Genomic DNA, 18,632 nt, shown 5'->3' on the forward strand with positions numbered 1-18,632 from the left:
GTTCAGAGCAGAATTTCTCCCTAAACTTCTGCGCAAAACAGAAACCTTTCCCCCACACTCTGACCCGGCCACTACTGTGTTTGACCATGGAGGCAACGTGTTCAAGGAGATGTGCAGTGTTAGTTTCCTGCCAATACAATGAGGCTCGTTTACCTTTTTAAGGAAAAATCGCAGTCTGTTGATACTGTTGACCTGTTTGTCATTATGAGGCAGAAAAAAAATTTGCACAGACATTAAAATTCTCACTATTAACACAGTATTTTCCCTTAAAAGTGATATTGTATATTGTCATCCTCGTAAAATAACAGCCCAAGTCATTTTTTGTTAAGTTTTTTTTTGTTTTTTTTTTTGTTGTTGTTGTTGTTGAAATACTTTCAGCAGACCTAGGTCATTATTTTAGGAGGATGACGATGTTTAATATTACAGAAAAGGCTAAAGGATGTAGAGAATGACATGAGACAAAGAAGAGAATCATTTTGTTTCCCGTTTTAACGGAGGAGAAACTTCTTTGTCACAGGTCCAGATGCTGCTTGTGAACTGCAAACCTCCAGTAAACTCCTCAGCATCTGCTGGAAGCCTTGGAAACCTGGGAAGCCTTCCCCTCTGTCACTACTGAATCTAACTCACAGAGTTGTAGTGCTGGGCTTATGCTTTGTTAAAAGATGGGGTATTTTTTTGAGAAGCTTATAGGTGTTGTCTGGGTAGCACAGGTGGTCTAAGCAGCAACTTGTAAAAGCGAACACTGCTGGTTTACTGCTTTGGCTCTTTCCCTTGAAATTAGATGTTTGTTACCCGGCTTTTTATTTCGTGTTTGAGCTCCCTCATTAAAACTCCTTCTGGGGTGTTCTAAAATCACATGGGGGCGCGCAGATGGAAAAAGTTCTATTGCATTTCTCTCCAAAAAGCCTAATTTTCAATTAACAGCAAAACGTTAACAGTTCCTTTTGATTGCTCGTGTTGCTGTGCTGCGTTGAGCAGCAGCTCCTCCCTCTGACAGAGTTATGCCTTGTCTGTTTTCTCCCACTGCGTACTTTACGGCGTGGCAGTTTAGCCACGAATGAAATGCATGTCTTCTGCTTGCAGGTACGGCATGGACTGTCTGATTCAGTTTGAGGACTTTGCAAACATCAACGCTTTCAGACTGCTGAGCAAGTACCGCAACAAATACTGCACATTCAACGATGACATCCAAGGTAACCGGGGAAACCGTTCACCTTACACCAACAGAGTATCAAGAGTTTTGGTTTAAAATGATGAATGAAGAGAAAAAGTGAGGTTAAAACGGCAGAAAAGATAGATGAGAAGGACGAGGAAAAGAAAAGAAAGATGTTTTTTTTTTAGCACAGATAATACATTTGAAACAAGACTTTTACATGTATAGTTTTTTCCTACTATTTCACATTGAATCAAACTCATCTGTTCTTGTTTTACATCAGTCAGGACAACCAAAATTATTTATATTCAATTATCGCCAGAATATTGATGGACAGAATTTTAGAAAGTGCTTCAATGCTTCCTTCAAACTTAAGTCCACATATACAAAGTTTACTTTGTTATGTGCCTGTCACAATAACAAATTTTGCTGGACGATAAATTGTCATGAGAAGTTATCGAGATAAACGATAATATTGCAGTTTTGAGACCATTTTTAAGTTATACAACTCTTTTGGCATAATGATCTTCTGAACCTTCATCCAACTGTGAAATACAGTGGCACCACCAGGTTGTGAGGGTGTTTTACTGTAGGTGGACGTGGTGCACTCCACCAAATAGATGGCATCACAATGAAAGAATATTACATGGAAACACTGAACGAAAAGCTCAAGACAGGAAGTTACACTGAACGAAAAGCTCAAGACAGGAAGTTCAGTTTTGGGCATAAACTGGTCTCCCGACCCTGACGGACAAAACTCTTCAGGAGTTAAGTGAAAGTTTAGTTTATAAATCTGTAAAAAGACACAAATCTGGAAACTTTCTCCCTAGAGTTCCTACAAGTCACTAGACAACATTTCCACACATAAATCAATTCTCACAATCTCTACACCGTAACGCCACTGATGGACCAAGAGCCGTGGTGGACCATGGCAAAAAGAACTTCAGTTTGTTCTGAATGGAAAGGCTGAAACGCCGCAGAACAATAAAGTCAACAATGAGCCAATAAAATGTCAGAGTGTGGAACATTTTGTTGTTCTTCATGTCATTAATAAGCCTAATGAGGAGCCGAGTCTTCAGTGTTGAACGACAGTCATTTCTTTGAAGGGTTTTAGCTCAGGACAAAAAGACAGACCTTTCTTTTACATGTACAGTATTCACCCTAAAACTAACGGCAGTTCTAATCTGTTGTTTTTTTATTTCTTTCAAATCCATTCAAAATTCAGTCTTTGAACGTATAAACAGTAACATTAATGTTATAAACTCTGAGTTCAGTGTTAGAAAAGTCTAATTGACTCCGGTCTCTTTCTTCAGGAACAGCAGCTGTAGCAGTAGCCGGACTCCTCGCCGCCCTCCGCATCACCAAAAGCAAAATGAGCAACCACACCATTGTGTTCCAAGGAGCCGGGGAGGTTCGTGCATCAGCTGTAAAAAAAATAAAATAAAATAAAATAAATCATGGTCTAGTATTTAATGTGACCAATGAGGTGCAGTGTCAGGCGTTTTGAAACCAGAACTTTCAGTTTTTTTGTTTTTGTTTTTTTTTCTTTTTTCCTCTTGTCCTTTTCTCTCCCCTTCCTTCTCTGTTGTTTCCAGGCAGCGATGGGAATTGCCGAGCTCATCTCCATGGCGATGGAGAAGGAGGGACTCGGCAAAGAAGAAAGCTTGAAAAAAATCTGGATGGTTGACTCAAAGGGACTCATCGTCAAGGTGTCTTAGTGGGACTGAAAACACACACGCACCCAAACACACACCAACTAAACCGAACAGAATGCAGGTATTTGCAACGATTTGCCTTAGCTAATTGTTTTTGAGGCCAGAGACCCCATGTATTTCCAATCCAAAGTCTTCACATATTAATATTCAGTTAGAAGCCTTGTGGTCCTCGGTTTATGTTGCACTGGAGAGTTTTGTTACCTTCACATTTTAGCTTAAGAAAATCCACTTGGGTTGGAAGGTGCAATTTATTTTCTCACAGCAGTGACCGATGCAAAGCTCGTACTGTGAGAAAACGTTAATGGGGCAGTTTTATGTGTTTTTATAGCACAATCAATAAACTGTTAAAATATATTAAATATTACTTAAAATAAATTTTACTTTGTAATTCAATGCCTTTAAATTGGGACTCTGTCTCTTTAAAAGCGCCTGCTCTTTCTGAATCTTAACCTTCAGGAAGTTATCACAACATGGCTCCTCTATTAACCCTTTACCAGCATTTCACTGAGAAGTAGCTCCTATAATGAGCTCAGCAGTTTCACCAGGTGTTTGCTAATTGCTGCTGGCTAGTCTGAAGGAGCTGAGTGGGGGAAACATGGGGAAGGGCTGCTCTGTGAGGCAAAAGCTACCAAGCTTGGAAGCTGCAGCTCTAAGGAGGAGCTTTGTCTCGAAGGCAGGACTAGGTTCACACAGGCGTTTTTCACAGCTGATTGGTTGCCACGGGAGATCAAAGAGTGTCTCAAATATGCATGAAAGAATCAAGGCAACACTACAGGTATGTTTTTAATGGGAGAATAACACTATAACATGATGTAAAGCTAAAAAAAAGAGGATTGTTACATAATACTGCCCCTTTAAGAAATGTAACTTTGGAGTTTTAAAGAGCAAAATTTTGAATCCTGGTTTTCACTCTGAGCTTTACCTTGGAATGGATGAATGATTAAAAGTATTTGGTAGAGTTAAGAAAACCTTGTGGCACTATGGGTTAGGGAACTATAAAAGTTACTTTACCTGCCCTGGAAGATTTTGTCTGTTCAAATATTCAGGAAAGATATTCAGGTTATTTTGTGTATTTCAAACCAACATAGTAGGCTTGTGACCAATTTTAGAAAAGATGCAGGTTAATCATATTTTTCCAATGATTGTTTCATTTGTTTGTTTTTTTTTTTGTTTTGTTTTTTTGTTTTTTTTATATGTTTGTTTCTTTCTTTAATATTTTTAAACTTGATCCCCTCACTCTGCATCCTTAGGGCCGGGACAACCTGACCCATGAGAAGGAGCGATTCGCCCATGAGCATCCTCAGATGAAAAACCTGGAGGATGTGGTCAGGGATCTGAAACCCACAGCTATCATTGGTGAGCAACACTTTTGTTCATGTTGTCAGACATCAGCAGATCGTTTCCAGACACGCTTCAGTACCGAGGATCCCACTGACCTTCAGTGCTCTCACATCCCAGGTGTTGCTGCTGTTGCCGGAGCTTTCTCTGAGCGGATCATCAGGGACATGGCTTCCTTCAATGAACGACCAATCATCTTCGCCCTTAGCAATCCAACAAGCAAAGCCGAGTGTACTGCTGAGGAATGCTACACATTCACAGAGGTACGCAGTGCTGCATTGTGGTTAACGCTGTAATTGTTATTATTTTGTCTGCCACAAAGAGTCAACATACTGCTGTGTGAATGGATGGCTATGTAAAACATTGTGTAACTATTATTTTAAAAACAAAGACAAAATTATTATGAAGTTTAGCACAGGTAAAGCACAGGTATGACTTTTCTTTTAATTATGGTTTTAATTCCATGATAATCTTGAGTATGATTTCATTGGGGTAGCTAATTATTATGACTAACTATAAAGCTTAGTTTAGCCACATTTTATATATATAGTGGTTTATGCATGTCTATGCTGAGGTTAACTTGCATTATATTGAACTCTGTCTCGCTGCAGGGGCGTGGCATCTTCGCCAGTGGCAGTCCGTTTGACGCCGTCACCCTGCCTGATGGGAGGACGTTCCATCCTGGTCAGGGCAACAACGCCTACATCTTCCCCGGCGTGGGCCTGGCCGTCACCGCGTGTGCCTTGCGACACATCACAGAGGATGTCTTCCTGACTGCTGCAGAGGTGATGCACAAACGGTTGTAAAAATTGAATTGAATGATGAAAGCTTACACTGAGGATTTAGAGACGGGCTGGGCTATTACGCCGCATTATGTAACAACGTAATAAATCAGACTTCAAAATGTAATGAAAGATTGTTAAAAACAGCTTGATGTGATAATAGACGCAAAATGTTGTAAAATTCTTTGAATGCATTTTTTTTCCTTCTTTCTGCCTATTATGTAATAACATTACATTTTGCAGCAGTTAGTACAAAATGAGGAGGAAGTTCATGTTTTTAGAAGTGATGATGGAATGGAGGAATAAACAATCATAAACTGTGTTCATCCTGTTAATTACACTTCTAATAACGATCATGTTGTAGATTTAAATTGAAACTTTGGTCAGTAAACACAGAAGTTTTGGTCTTTTAGGTGGCTTTTCAGACTCATCTTCAGAACCCTCTACCTTAAAATACATCCAAGGATTTTATTACATTTTGTGTGTGTTATTGCATAACGTGGCTTTAATGATGTTTCGCTACATTTAAACTCCTTATTTCATTACATTGCTACATAATGCACTGCGGCATTACATAATAAGACAAATCATCTCATTTACATTATTCTAGCTTGAAATCCTGCAATTACACTAGATGTAATTTATTTTGCATTCACCAAAAAAATGTATAAATAAAAAACAGGTATCGTATCTCGTCACTACGAGATGAAATAAGATCTCGTAAAAAAACCGAACCGTTTTGATTGTTTTGGCTTGAATGACATGTGAGTTTAAGAGTCTGAGTGTCGGCAACTAAAAGTTTGGTATTTATTGATCAAAGTTTAAAATGCATAATCTAAATTGTGATTATTCTTAGAAGCATATTGATCAAGACGAACACAAACTATGGCTCATATCATCTGATGGGCCATATTATTAAACCGTCAATGTTTTTAAAATGGCAAAGGCTGCATTTTTAATAATCGGTTCAAAATATAATAACATTATTACATACTGCAGGAGAAAGTATTACAAAATGTGTTCAAGGATATTTTTTTGCTTACAATTTTTGTCAGTTGTCGCATAATTTGGTTTTATTACATTCTAAAGTCGATACTTTAGACTACGTTACAATGCTGAAAGAATAAAGCCATTCCACAAACAGTTTATTATCGAGCATCGGCGGGTAATGTACATTCTCATTCTCGGAAAATGAAAATCAATCCCTAATTAAAGCGACGGTTCTCCGTGGGAGTCCCTGACCATGAGAGCGACAGACTACCAGTCATTCTGTGTCTTTAAATGGCACCTCTCCAGTTGTCTCCTAATTACAAGCTCTTCTCTTGTAATTACAAGATCTGAATCTCGTAATTGAGATAAGATGCCTATTTCTTTTTTTTTTCTTCCCATAAATGTTTATAAAGGTTCTGAAAAATCTTAAAATAAAAGCAATTCCTCCTAGCAGCCCGATTAGCTTCTTTACGCTGACTTAAGCGGTTTGTTGCAGGCCCTTGCTGACCAGGTGACTGAGAAGGATCTCGCCGAGGGAAGACTCTATCCTCCTCTCTGCTCCATCAGGGAGGTTTCTCTTAAACTGGCTGCTAAGGTGAGACAAAGTTAAATCCAGCCTGCCACGTCAACATGCGAACATAGCAAGAAGTATAATTCCACCCTGCCCCAAAAATTTTCCGTTTACAGATCATGGATTACGCTTACTGCCACAAAATGGCCGCTCTTCGCCCCGAGCCGTCCGACAAAGAAGCGCACGTTCGCTCGATCTGCTACAGCACAGACTACGACGACTTCGCCGTTGACTCGTACCAGTGGCCAGAGGACTGCGTAGCTGTGCAGTCGTGTAAACTTTGATGATCTGTACACAGAAACCAAAAAAAAAAAGCCCTTAAAAGGGATCATTACTACTGAGGTGCAATGTTATCCAAGGATCGGGAGTTGGGATGTAAAAGATGTATGCATAACTTTCCTTTTGATTATATTAATGTACTTTAAATTCACCAAAGATAACTCAAGCACTATTGGTTTGCATTATGAAATATTGCACCAGTTGCTGTCGCCACTTTGTTTTACATAGAGGGGGATGTTATTTTATGGTTTAACTTTTTAATTGTACTGTAATAGTTAAAGACACTTTGCCAAATAAAATAAAAATTTTTTTTTGATTAAACGTGTTCTGGTCAGTTTAATGCTCCCAGAGTTATAAAGGTTAAAAGTTCTATAACGTTCATGATTTCTTCTGGCTGAAGAAATCATAGGAAAATCCCGTATTTTCCCTGTTCGTCTCAAACGTGTGGATGATGTTTTGGCTCCCTCCAGTGGTCAGTTGATGTCATTGTGACATATGGATTGTCAAAACTGAGACACTCCACATGTGACTTCATGTAACTGTGTTTAGTAATTTTACCAAAACTAATATTCTCTTCTCAGCTTTAATAATAAAGTAAATTAAACCATAGAAAAGCACAAAAATATGAGCAGAATGAAAGACAAACAAATGCAGCAGGTGAACTGAACCGTTTTGTGATCCTGCCGTATATGGTGTGATGTGGGTTAAACTGTGGAGAGAGGGGGGAGTGACATTATTTAATCCATCAATAACTAGTCAAACAGTCTGTGGGCTACCAGAGGCCTCGGCTGGCCCACTGCCCAGGCTCGTCTGAAGCCAGTGCTCCCAGTAAGCAAACAGACCAGCCAGCATCCAGTGCTTGGCGTCCCACCTCAGGCGATGCTCTGAGCCGTTTGGTCCTCCCAATTTCTTTCGTTTGCTCAGCCACTAAATCCCCCATTTTGGCCTCAGGCAACCCCAGTTCTGTCCTCACGATCAATATGTCTCAATGTCAGCAGGGGCCAGTTTAAGTGTGCAGGCTGCAGACGGTTTTGATCCTTTGCCAGTGTTTATCAGAAATACTGTCACCAGATTTAAGTGTATTTGCACAGCTTAGAAACTCACATTTTTTGCTCATATTTTCAGAGATATGTAACTTTTCGCTGTTGTTGCTGTTGGCCTAAGTAGGTAATTGGTTTATTACTACATTAAATATTAGGCATTAAAAATGTTTAAGTTGAGGAATGAATGAATCAACCTCATAACAGTTAACAATTGTTTTTAAACAAGTTTCTGTGCTAGGTTGTATCCGGCTGCAGCTAGTTTAGCTCCAGCGCTAATGCTGGCTAGCAAGCTTAATCTAGCTAAGCTAGTCATTCTCAGTGAATGGCATCCTGGCTGTGGTTGCCAGGGAAATTGTCATAATGCCAGCTTATTGAAATAGATACAATACATTTTTGCAACAATTTTAATATTTAACTATATGCGAGTTTTAGATTTTGATTTGTTTTGTTAACATGGCAGAACCAACAAAATGAGCAAAACTGTCCTAAAAAAAAAGTTTACAGTCTTTAAGCTACTGCACTGACAATTTCTGCTCATATTGATTGATTAAAATCTACTTATATGCTATGTAGGTAGTTTTGTACGTGTACCTCTAGAAAAAAAAAGTTATTCTTGGTGTTTTGCACCCAGTGAATCAGGGGCAGATTTAGCAGAACATCCCTAAAAGAAAATATAACAATACATATGAAATATTCCAAGTCTCCTGCTAAATATTTCAGCTTTTATACTTAATACCACTCAAAAAGATTAAGTCTGATGTTTACAACTCGTTCCACCTTTCATCACAACAATTATAGCAGATCACACTCCCTCTCCTTCTAACATTCTCATCCTGCTTTATTCATTTGTCACAGTTGCAGTCATTCAAATACGGTGATGAGTTTTCTCATTTATTTCTGTCTACTTTTCTTTAGGAGAAGCAGGATGTTGATGCTGGTTTGGCACTGCCTGCATGTTTTTGAGCTAACTTTAAGCTTTCTGCCTGACACATTTTGGCCCCGCCCTGCAGGCCCTGCAGGCCTTTGACACCTCGGAGGTCACAGACAGACTCTGTGACTGGCATCTGTAACCTTACACCCCTCTGACCTTGTTTGCAGTTTCATTAAATGGCACCTTACTTGGACGTTTTGATTAGTGCTAATCAGTAAAGCTCCCCCCACCAAACCCTGAGGGGATATTTGCTAGTGTGGCTGTGTCTAGCCGTCCTCCCTGTCCTCTCCCGTGTGACATTTCCCTCTTCCCTCTCTATCTCCGCCAAACTATGAAACCAGAATAGTTTTCTTTCCTTCTCTGTTCTTATTATTCAGGTTAGCTTAACCTTTTAATCTTACTGATGCTGTGAAAGTCGTTAAACACTAACAACTCAGTTACTTCTCTCAAGTGAATGTGCGCTCTACGGTTTTGCAAATGGCCAGCAGAGGGCACACTAACACGGTATTTGAGACGCTCTCAGCTTCCCTCGCTGTTTGATGCGTCTGAGGTTAGAACCACATAGATGCAGTAACATGTATTAAATACAGAACATGCTGTATTCAAATCAAGTTTATTAAAGACTGCTTTTTCTCTTAAGATTAATGTTTCTTTTTACCAGTGAGTTTTATAGAGCAAACAAACCCTGTAGACGACACTGATAACCTGAACTAATGAGACTTATTGGATTATGCAGATGGTAAATGATCACCTAAATGTTACACATAGGAGTATATCAACATTTTAATAATTGCTGCTCTTTACTCCTGTGACAGTTTTTATGTAATCATGAACTGATGTTACAGATGTGCATGTTTTGCTGTCTTTACTAATTTAATATCCAGCATTAACGGTTACTCTTACAGGAAGCTGTGTTATGTGTGCTTCCTGGGTACAGTCTTGGTGAAGTCTGAAGCCTCATCTAAACGCCACAGCCTAAATACTGTTGATGACCAGCTCCATCCTCCAGTCATTCAATCGTAATGGAGCAACTGAGAAACGTTGTCGTACCAAAGTGAAGTAAAATCTCAACTGTTTCTGACACAGTATCCATGTCATGGAGAGCCAGTAAGGTGCTGGCTTCAACAATTAATCAGATTAATCGTCACGAATCAATTATTGAAAAAATCGACGACTCGTTTAGTAATAGATTAATCGACAAGTGGAATGTATACAGACTCAAAAGATGCCTTTTCACTAAAAGAAAAAAAAAGATATAATTAAACTAAAAGTGTACAAAATTAACATACGTTTTGCATTTGAGATAAAAAAACAAACATGTTTCACCCAAAAATCCAAAAGTTTCATACTTTTAGTATCACTTCACTAAAGGAATGCTTTGCATTTCTGGCAATAAAACATTTATTTTCTTATGTAAAAAGATAATTTATTTGTTTGCATCTTTTGATGTATTTCTAATATTGTGTCAGGTGAACTGTCAGGTTTTTTTATGATTAATCAGTTAATCATAACAATAATCGATTACTAAGAAAATTGTTTCTTGCAGCCCTAGTTTCTAATAATGTGTGCGCAACATAAATCAACACTTTTTACACGATTTAAATATATTTCAGAGCTACACTCTAGTGTTGATTTTGGCTGTAATTTTTTTGTATGCAATCCTTTCGGTCAGTGTAGTAACTTTATGCTCTAATTATTGTAAGAGTGACTTTATAGTATGGATGCTGATCTGAAAGTATGAACTGCGAAAAAAAATATATGTATATATTTATATAACAAGAAACTTAACAAAAAGTGGGGAAAAGAGAAAATATTTTTCTGTTTGAAAAAAAACCTCGAGGTTAATCATATAAAACTGTTGACACAAACACCCAGAATCACAAGCCTTGACAAGTAAAGAGAGAGAGAGAGAGAGAGAGAGAGAGAAAAAAGAAACTATTTGGATGAAGGTAAATGTTTTGTTCCAGCCACCTACCATCGGCGGTGGGAATCGTGCGGCTCCTCTGTTGTCCGCCAGGACAGCGGAGGCTCAGGCTGCCTCAAGGATTTTCTGTGCACCTGTGCGCCGCTCTCTTTGCTTTCCTCTCAGGCACAAAGAGCACATTTGTGAGAGCTGATGGTGGCTGGCTGAAAGTTGAAACGTATTGATCGCTAAGTGTTACCAGTAAACATGAAAGGAATGCAGCCAGCGTGCAACTTTTCCCGGCCTCCTTTTCAAATCAACGTACTCACGACCAGAATGGATATCGGCACAAAAACCCAATTAAAAGATGAGCCAGTGTTCCTCCTCGCCTCCGTTTCTCATGAAAAACTCCATTCACTAACTTTGCTGCTCTCTGCCATCTACAGAGACAAACTTCTTTTTTTAAAATAAACAAAACATAAAGAGGAAAGAAGAGTCATGGCAGGATTGTTCGCTAAAGTATCGACTTCGTTAAACTTTTTCATTTTTCTTCACGTTGATCTGCAGACATTGTGTTTCTACTGGATTTCTACATGCCAACAAAAACTTGTGCATAACTCGTATATTTGCTAAAGGACATTAGTGAAGAGAATGTCACTGAAATCCCTATAATGCAGCATGGTGGTGGCAGTGTCATACTGTGGGGATGTATTTTTCGGGTAAACTAGTCAATGTTGATTGGTGGAACAAAATTCAGGACATTCCTGCGATAAAATCTCTTAACGCTGCAGTACGTAAGTGTTACAAAATAAATATTGATTTTACACATTTATTAAAACTGTCACCATGTCTTGACAATCAAGTATGAAACATGTAAAAAAACAAAAAATCAAGCTCCTCCCAGTTCTACCTTTGCCCTCTGCAAAAATCCACCACTTCCAGTCAGAAACAACCAATTGGAGCCAGGAGGCGGGGCTTAGTGCTGTCAATCAATGCTGCTCAATGTGCTACAGGAAAGCCGTTTGTCCGTTGTGATCCGTGGCTTTGCTAACTAGCCTTAGCATTTATGGCAGGCTCTGTTGTGTGGGAACCAGCTGTAACGTAGAAAGTGGCAGGCTGTGAGCAGCGCACACACAAAGGTGATTGACAGTGCAAAGAACCCTCCTCCTGGCTCTGATATTGGTTGTTCCTGACCAAGCTGTGTATTTCCGTAGTTAGTACTGGGAGACGGCAGAGGAGCTCAATTTCTTTTCTCTTTTTTTTCACAGATTGTCTGTCTTATGCTGTGTCTCATGAATGTACTTCTAAGAAATGTGTAAGCCTGGGCAAAGGTTCAACTTCCCAGTTCGTTTTCAGACCAGCTGAGACACACAGTCCCTCCGATGCGCCCTGGGTTTTCTTCTGGGTCTCCAAATTCCATGGACTACAATGGCTCAGTCAAAGTACAGTCCTAAATGTAATTGACAAAAAGTAACAAAAGATGAAAATAGATCTTCACTTATGCTCTCCTTCCAATTTAACTCAGCTTTAAGAAAGATCACATAAAATCAAGAAAATTATGGACATCCCTGACCGTCCTGTTCATCAGACTGTCTTGAAAAATAGTGACTTCAGTCAGAGGCTTCTTCAAATTTGCTGTAATACAGACTGCTAGTAGAGATCTTTACTGCTCTTCGCTTAGTTTGTTTTTCTTGCTATATGTTTAGGTCATAAAAAAACCTAAACATGCACTTCTGCTCTGATCCCACTCTAAAACATGCCAAGCAAGACAGAATAAACCCTGAAACAAACTGAACAACCTCAAACTCTGCTCTAGCTTTAGCTTAGCATAGTTGCAACATGGAGAGACTTTTATTCCCTCAGCAAAATTTCCAGCGCTCGGCCTGGCTGGTGGTGGACTGAACAAGGACCATTTACCCAGAAACCACCTCTGCTCAGCAGCTTCCTACTGCTCGGCCTTCCCTGTGAATCATCCAGGGGATAATTCAGAGAGACGTCCCTTGTCTCGCGGACGCAACGCGAGGGCGGGCGCGCGGCACAGGTTTCAGCCCGACGGGCCTTTGGTGGGCGCAGGTTTCCGACAGCCTGTTGTTTCTCAGGCGGGTACCACGCGCGGCTACCAAGCAGGAGCGCCGACGCCTTGACAACTTTTCCATAATTAGACAAGGCCCCGCACCCGGCACTCGGGAGGACTCCGACGCCGAAATCCAACGTGACATGTGTGATCACGACCCAGAGTCGTGTTTAATTAATTTATTGCCGCAGCACGAGGCGTTCCGACCTCAGTCCCTGCAGCTCTCGTCACGGCGGAGAAAAAAGAAAAGTAACTAAATCAAACTGAAATGGGACACTTGCTGTCATTTTAGAACTTGAGTGGTTTTTTATGTTTATGTGTTTTACATCAAACTCAACAGGTGGTAAGCCCCAGTTTTTGTAGGTTTTCAGCTTAAGCACGCAGATTGAAACAGTTTTAAAATAGAGACAAAAAAAAGAGAGAGATGATAATTCAACATTTACTGAAGCGGCATTACATTACAATGCCTTTAGCTGCCGAACATGTGTTTGCCGCTTTTGGAGTAAACGTACATGGTAGACGGGCTTGTGCCTATTATTCTGCTGCATGCTCCAGATGGACTAACACATGGTAAAAATGTGAAAGGCAGGATATTTGCATGTGACCCAAATCGCTCATTCCTGCTCCAACATGCCAACAAGTCAGCCTAAAAATGGAATCTGCTAAATAAACACTTCATTTTTCCTATTCTACTACTCTGATAGATTATATCCTCAGAATGGCTACACACAAAATATATGAACAGATCTTGCACGATTTATACTTCTACCCAACACTAATATTTCACTCAATGTAATAAGATCATGATCCAAGTGTAAGAATAACTAGTATAGATGCTGAGAAATTATCTGAAGGAATGAGTGAAAATATGATAAAATGTTTTAAGGGCAAAAAGCAAACTGTTAGCAAGACGAGTAATAAGCATTATAAGACATCCTTTGAATTTTGCTACATATCTCAATAGCGGTTTAATGGGACATTTTTGTTAAACTTATCTCCATTGTGGTGCCCTGCAAAGATTCATAAGCCTTCTTGACATATTTTGGCACATTACGATCGCAAACCTTATTTCATTTTATTCAGATTTATACAGAATAAATCTGTAGATGCACTTGTGATGTGGAAGAACAATGATACATGGTTTTCGAAAAAAAAATGTAACCTCACCCCCCCCCCCAAAAAAAAACCCTGAAAAGTGTGGAGTGCTTTCTGTATTCAGTTCCCCTTAACCTGATACTCCTAGATGAAATAACAGCATTCAGAGACAACCTGATTTCAAAGGCTAAATTTCTTTTTACTAGTAGTCAGTCAATTAAAGAATTCATTCAGATTAATGATATGATTAATTACGATGCTTAACTTTGTCAGCTTGAAATTTAAGTTTTCAAAAACTGTTTAAGAATATGCTGAAAGCCAAACATCTCAATTTTCATATTCAGGAAGGTTCAAAAGAAGTCATTTTGTTTCAAATGTAATTTATAAATGTTAACTATAAACTGGAAGAATGAGACGTTGTTGCTATTAGTAGTATACCAAGGTCTTACCCCAATTTCCATCAGTACTTTGTTGTTTTTTGGGGGCCTTTGTGGCCTTTATTTGACAGTTATCTGACAGGAAAACATGAGGCAAAATGTCAACATTTTAAAGCGATATTTGCCGCTGAGCACACCACTTTGACTCTCATCTTTTCACTCTTGCGACTCTGCATTGCTGACTGCAGTACAAGACCTTCTGCGAACTAAGTAGGTCAAAATAGGTAATGCGATCAATCTGTGTTATGTAAGGCATTAGACTTTTTAGATTATTCGCCAGAGCTAACATGGACAGCCCTACGATTAATGCAGCCGTTCTGTGAAGATGTAAGAGGTTTGTTGGATAACAATGACAATAGTTTCATGGAATACAACTCAATATTTTATCCGAAAAGAGAGAGATTATGGCACAGCTGCAAACTTCAGTTGATTTTGGAGTTAGAAGATTTTGAGTTAATATCCCCCACCACAAATTATTGTGTCCTTGTTCCCAATGCATGAATCCACATCTAAAAGAAGCTATCTCAATCCATCCATCCATCCATCCATCCATCCATCCATCCATCCATCCATGCCTACTTATCCTTGTATGGTTCTAGGAAACCTGGTGCCAGAAGTACCCACACGCCGCCAAAGAAAAAAACTGCTCAGCTTGGTGCGATAATTCGCTCTACAAGTACTATCAAGTACCTTATCTAACACAAGGTGATATCTAAATACAACATCTTTGCCTTTTTTGTAATGATTGGTGCATTTCTTTCCTGTATTGTATACTCAGTGAGTATGAACCTGTTCCAAAACAAACAGCACTCATTAACAAAGAAAGGTAAGCCCACCAACACACTCCATGCTCTCATGACCGGTAGGAGAGCATTGATGTTCAGCCTGAATGCGCTCGGCCGCTCGCGATGGGCCGACATCACATTCAACATGCGCGCATCCTCCGATATTAGCATGCATGTATTTGCAGGAATAGCCTTTTGCAATTGTTCTTTTGATCTTCATTAATTCTGTAATTGTTCGCCGCCAGTGATTTTCTGCCAAGTTTTGTAAACATCAAAGCACTTGCTCATTCTCTCTGAAACCAGACCTAGCCCATTAAATTAACATGCATATTGCATCTTGAGCTCAATAAGTTGCCTAATTAATTGTGAGAGGCAACAACAGCTCCTGGTTGTTATGGGGTATAAAAAGTAGTTTGTCTCCGTTAGCTTGTGTGGTCATGGTCCCTGTCCTGCTGTACAAAATGTGAGTCACTGTGGCGGTCAGATGTATATGTGATGCTGATCCAGTGTTTTTCCCTTTGCCTATTAATGGCCAGGTCCTCTTTGAAGTGATCAGCATCAGTTGTGGCATGTAAATCTGCCTGCTTTGTTATCTCCTTACCTGCTAAAGGCTCCACCTGAGTCCATCCACCTGATTCATTAAACAACCAACAAAGGCTCAATTTTTTTTGTTTTTTTTTCTTATTCTTTCCGATCAGTTCATCACTTCGCAGTTTACTTTAACTGCACAAAACTTTGTCAATATTTTGCTAATGTCGAAAAAAAATGCAATTAAAATCACACATGAATAAGTTTGTTCATTAAAAAAACAGGATCCTCCAACTACTTCCTGTTGTTTTCTTCTTCGTGGTTTGCGCCAGCGGCAAACATTCGGTTGTTGAACATGTGACTCGTGTGATGTGAAAACAGTGTTCCCATTGCAGTTTTGCAGAGAAATAAACCACTTTGATAAAGTCACAAAAAAGAAGAAAAGAAAACCTCGTGCTATTGACAAAACTTTATCAAAAACAAATTTTTTCAAAATATTTGCGTTTCCAGTTAATTTGTTTTCAGAATGTAAAATCTTGCAATTATATGATAAATTACAGAGATTATTCAGATTAGATAAATGCCATAATCACAGTGGGGAGAGACTTTTAAATATATTTTCTTAGCATTTGGTGCAGCTCCCTTTTAAACTGTATGATTTTGGTGAAATATTTTTGGCACAATATTTTGCAGGAATTTTGGCCCTTAGGCTATTTGAAAACAACCTTTGAACAGACTTTTCATCAAGTCCACATTTCTGTATTATGTTGATGAATATTGAGGGTTTTTTTCTTATTCCAGTTGTAGCATGAATATTCCATCTTGCAAAAAAAATGCTGATCATACATAATTTAATATTTGAGACTTACATGAATATAAAGTGTAACCTTTTAACCTGAACTATATTTTATCAGATTGTACACATGTAGTCCCATCTGGTGGCCAGCATTGCCTCCCTGCATTAAGTTTCGTCAAACTTCTTTACGTGTTCCAACTTATCAAAAGATGCATATTGATAATATATATCCAGATTTTAATGGTAGATTTCTGCGAATTGTTATTGTCACGTTTGCTTTTATTCATAGAGAGGAAATATAGGCTAAAATGTGAGGCGATGGAGCTTCAGAATGATTATAGAAATCCACCAAATCACCAGGAATAAAATCCATTTATGTTGTTGCCATGTTTGTAACAAAGGTGTGTTGTCCGTGCAAAAAAAAAAAATCAAAAAAATCGTCAAGGACAATTTACAAACCAACAGCCTGAGGTCATTATTTTATCCCCTAGAGAGGATTCATCATCTATTGTACTGCTCAATGACTATCTCACAGTCCTGAATGTAAAAAAAAAAAAAAACACCTGGTCAGACTCTTGACATTGTGCTGAATGGCCACTGTAATATCCTAAACTCCAAACAGAAAATTCCCTTAAAAAAAAGACTCTTGGGAAAAGTGTCACGGGTCAAACGATCCCCGAGAGACAAAAAAAAAAACCATCTGAAAAACAGGCAGAATAATCTAATCTATACAACATATGAAAGCATGTTTGTATCCTTGTCTTAGTGAAATCATAGTGTGTGTCCATCCTCTACGTGCCGCGTATAGGTGGATGGTTAATTATCCTTTGTGGAGGGCGACAATAGCCTGGAGGCCAGGCCACGCTGGTCTCTGTGAGCACAATACCTGTAAACAGCGAGTAACTAATTGAAAACACCGTCACATAATGGAAAAGGTGATGAATGGAGAGCCGGGTTTCTAATCAGAAAAACCTGTATCTGCCGATAGGTAAAGAATGGGTCCGAAATAATATGTGTACTGATGTGTGTTTGAGTGTGTGTTTCTCACAGGTGTACATATACATGTCTAAATGTTCACGAACACAAATTACAGGGAGTGCAGTTAGTATGTTTATCAGTTTATTTCAGCGTTGTGTCTCCTGTTGTCAACTGATCTCGAGCAACAACACTTCCGAAGTTAAAACTGCGGCTCTGTTCATCCTCTGTTGTAACGAAATGAAACAAAGTGTGGAAATGTCCTCCAGTAAAGTCAGAATTTTGGGCAAAGTTTACACAAGGCTTCTGTCTGGAGACCGCCGGTATTTTCAGATTGGGGAAAATTTTCACTTTTAGAGGAGCCCGCTACAACACCTTGAGTCAGCTGTGATGTCCCTATAGCTTCCAGAAAACTCAGATGAAGGAAGTCCTCATGTATATTCCTTATCAGAAGTCACTTCAAGCTGAACAGGTTAAGTGGCAAACACAGCACCAGGCTATCCGCCATTGTTTTTGTTATGTGCCCATGCATAGAGCAAATCATGCAGCCATTCGATCTGAGCGCCTTCAGAGTGCTTCATACCTCATTGCCATTTCAAAGACCCAGACTTTACTTCAATATTTCCGCTTCCAACTGTTATTTAGTCACAATGTCATTCATGTTGGGAAGTGCACCAGTATGTCCTGTAGCAAAATATCCCCACAACTTGATGCTTTTGTCACTCTACTTCTCAGTTGGGATTGTGTTAAGAAACTCCAAACTTTCCCATTTTTCTTCCAAACTGAATGATGGTCATTATGGCCATAAGCTGCAATTTGTAGTTTAGGTTTGGTTGTCGGACTCTGTGTTGCTGTGCGATGAACTGGACACTTAAGACCCTGCAAAGGTGAAACGTGGACAGAGTGATTAGCCACCCCTGTCCGGTCAATTTCACTAGAGACAAAATCCTAAACATCAGAAAGCTCAAGAGACTTGTTGAAGATCAGTCTGAAGATGTGGACCAGTCTGTCCATCAGGAGGGATCGATGGGCATTCCCTTTCTCATCCAGAAGACCATGATTTACAAATCAACTATAAACTTCAAATGTGGCGACAGTGGGTAGCCTAGTCGTCTTGTGAGCGGAAGGTTTTGGGTTTGATTGCAGCTTCCTCCTGCCACATGTCGATGTCCCCCTGGGCAAGGCACTTAACCCCAAAATCGCCTACCGATCTACGTATTGTTGTAATCAGATCATG

At 39.3% G+C, this 18,632-nt stretch overlaps 1 protein-coding gene across 1 annotated transcript in view; it reads left to right on the plus strand.

Moving 5' to 3' along the window:
- The window catches only part of me1 (malic enzyme 1, NADP(+)-dependent, cytosolic), an 86,184-nt gene extending 79,321 nt beyond the window's left edge, over positions 1 to 6,863 (plus strand). The window contains exons 7-14 of the mRNA XM_007566727.2: positions 1,084 to 1,193; positions 2,467 to 2,564; positions 2,749 to 2,862; positions 4,119 to 4,224; positions 4,327 to 4,469; positions 4,818 to 4,991; positions 6,475 to 6,573; positions 6,666 to 6,863. Of these exons, the coding sequence (XP_007566789.1) occupies positions 1,084 to 1,193; positions 2,467 to 2,564; positions 2,749 to 2,862; positions 4,119 to 4,224; positions 4,327 to 4,469; positions 4,818 to 4,991; positions 6,475 to 6,573; positions 6,666 to 6,833 (1,012 nt within the window). The 3' untranslated portion in view covers positions 6,834 to 6,863. The remainder of the gene's footprint in view (positions 1 to 1,083; positions 1,194 to 2,466; positions 2,565 to 2,748; positions 2,863 to 4,118; positions 4,225 to 4,326; positions 4,470 to 4,817; positions 4,992 to 6,474; positions 6,574 to 6,665) is intronic.
- Positions 6,864 to 18,632: the final 11,769 nt, after the last annotated feature.

The sequence above is a fragment of the Poecilia formosa genome, unplaced genomic scaffold (genome assembly GCF_000485575.1).
Source record: "Poecilia formosa unplaced genomic scaffold, Poecilia_formosa-5.1.2 Scaffold0, whole genome shotgun sequence".
Classification (NCBI taxonomy): Eukaryota; Metazoa; Chordata; class Actinopteri; order Cyprinodontiformes; family Poeciliidae; genus Poecilia; species Poecilia formosa.